We start from the raw sequence: 2,120 nt of genomic DNA, 5'->3' as shown, positions 1-2,120 counted from the left end.
GGGATTCAAACTCAATGATTCAAGTGTTGAAACAAACAAAAACGGAAAACAACACTTCTTAGTTAACAGATTATTGTGCTTTTGGCTTCTTGAGTAGGAGGAAAGTCGGGTGGGAAGGGCGTCAGGAATGTCCGTGACACGTGAATGGGGCCGTGTGCAAACCTTGTATGACATCACTGAGACCCGTAGCGGAAAACCGTTATTTCTTTCTAAGCCGCCCAAAGGGGTGTTGCGCCGGGGCCTCCGGGGCCGAGGTGGGCCTGCTCACTGGAAGATCGCACCGCAGCCATGAGCAGTAAGGATTTCTTCGCGTGTGGGCGCTCTGGCCACTGGACTGGGGGATGCCCTAGAGGAGGAGCTGGAGGGCAAGGAGGTGGAGGCCATGGCAGAGGTTCTCAATGCAGTTCCACTACCCTATCTTACACCTGTTACCGCTGCGGTGAGTTCGGTCATCATGCTAAGAACTGTGTCCTTCTCGGAAACATCTGCTACAACTGTGGGAGAAGCGGCCACATCGCCAAAGACTGTAAGGAACCTAAACGAGAGAGAAACCAACACTGTTATACCTGCGGCAGACTAGGACATCTGGCTTATGATTGTGATCGTCAGAAAGAGCAGAAATGCTACTCTTGCGGCAAACTTGGGCACATTCAGAAAGACTGCGCCCAGGTCAAGTGCTACCGATGCGGCGAAACTGGTCATGTGGCCATCAATTGTAGCAAGGCGAGCCAGGTCAACTGCTACCGCTGTGGCGAATCCGGACATCTAGCCAGGGAATGTCCCAGTGAGGCTACCGCTTAAATTTTTCCCTTTGTCATCTTCCCCCCTCCTTTTGCTGATTGATAATTGTATTATTTTCTCTGAAAACTTCACTGACCAAAAGGTCGATAGATTGGGCTACTCTCAGGCAAGTGAGCTTTAATTACCATGTTAAAGGAGGAAAGAGCTAGGAAAAAAAAACCCCAAAACTCAAAAAACTTAATCATTGCTAGATGCCCCACAATTAATGTGCTGCTTCTGCCCCACAGGCAAATCTAGTTATTGAATAGTCATTCTGAGCACCAATCACTTTGGAGGTTCTTTTGGTGTATTTTGATTTCACACATTTAATTAGGAGGCACTATTGGAAGAGCTGGATCCATATTGCCATATTGGTGAACAAATCAGAACAAGTTTAGAAACACAGGCCTAGAATCTATTAACAAGAAAAATATTGTGTCGGATGAAGGTAAATTGCCAGAGAGAAAAAGAACAGGAGGTAAAAGGATAAAAAGAGAATGTGTATGTGGGGGAAAGAGGGAAAGAATGTGGTTCTGTTTTAGATACACAAGGCCACCCTGAGGAGGTTATATTTCCTCAGAGATCCATAGGGCAAATAAAGCTGATTCTGAAAATCCATGACCTTGCCAAAGTAACTTTAATTTTATCACATTGATGGCTTTGAATTATCTGGCCTCATTAGCTTTTAAACAACACTGAAAGAGACATCCCTGTCTGGCCCTGCACAGGGTGTGTAGTTTAATGAAAATAAACCTGGCCGGGCGCGGTGGCTCAAGCCTGTAATCCCAACACTTTGGGAGGCCGAGGTGGGAGATGGAGACCATCCTGTCTAACATGGTGAAACCCCGTCTCTACTAAAAATACAAAATTAGCCAGGCATGGTGGTGTATGCCTGTAATACTAGCTACTCAGGAGGCTGAGGCAGGAGAATTGCTTGAACCCGGGAGGCAGAAGTTGCAGTGAGCTGAGATTGCACCATTGCACTCAAGCCTGGGCAACAAGTGCGAAACTCCATCTCAAAAGAAAAAACTTATTTTTAGTCTCTCTGGAACAAAAGCAAAGATCAGGAAGCAAAAAACACACATTTCTGTGGAAAACTTTCAGGTGCACTACTCCCTGTAGTCTTGCAAAAGTCACAGCCAGCATTCTGTACTTGAGTCCATAACCCATGCTGTATGCTTTGGGACACGGGTAGACAACTATATAACATCCACCACACAAGTTTTAGGTAAAACTGCTTATATAAGCCCTGTATTAATAGATACAAACAGGAAGGCACACCAATAGAGACTAAAAAAGCATTTTATAAAATTGAAGCGTCGCCGGGCGCGGTGGCTCAA

At 45.8% G+C, this 2,120-nt stretch overlaps 1 protein-coding gene across 1 annotated transcript; it reads left to right on the top strand.

Annotated features, from left to right (window-relative positions):
• The first annotated feature begins 217 nt into the window (after positions 1 to 217).
• ZCCHC13 (zinc finger CCHC-type containing 13) lies at positions 218 to 1,068 on the top strand. Its single transcript, XM_025373256.1, has one exon. It carries the CDS (start codon positions 289 to 291, stop codon positions 799 to 801), a length of 513 nt encoding a protein of 170 aa, XP_025229041.1. The 5' UTR covers positions 218 to 288; the 3' UTR covers positions 802 to 1,068.
• Positions 1,069 to 2,120: the final 1,052 nt, after the last annotated feature.

This window comes from Theropithecus gelada, chromosome X, assembly GCF_003255815.1.
Source record: "Theropithecus gelada isolate Dixy chromosome X, Tgel_1.0, whole genome shotgun sequence".
Lineage (NCBI taxonomy): Eukaryota > Metazoa > Chordata > Mammalia > Primates > Cercopithecidae > Theropithecus > Theropithecus gelada.
The sequence above is the reverse complement of the archived record's forward strand: the minus strand, read 5'-3'. Positions and strand labels throughout refer to the sequence as shown.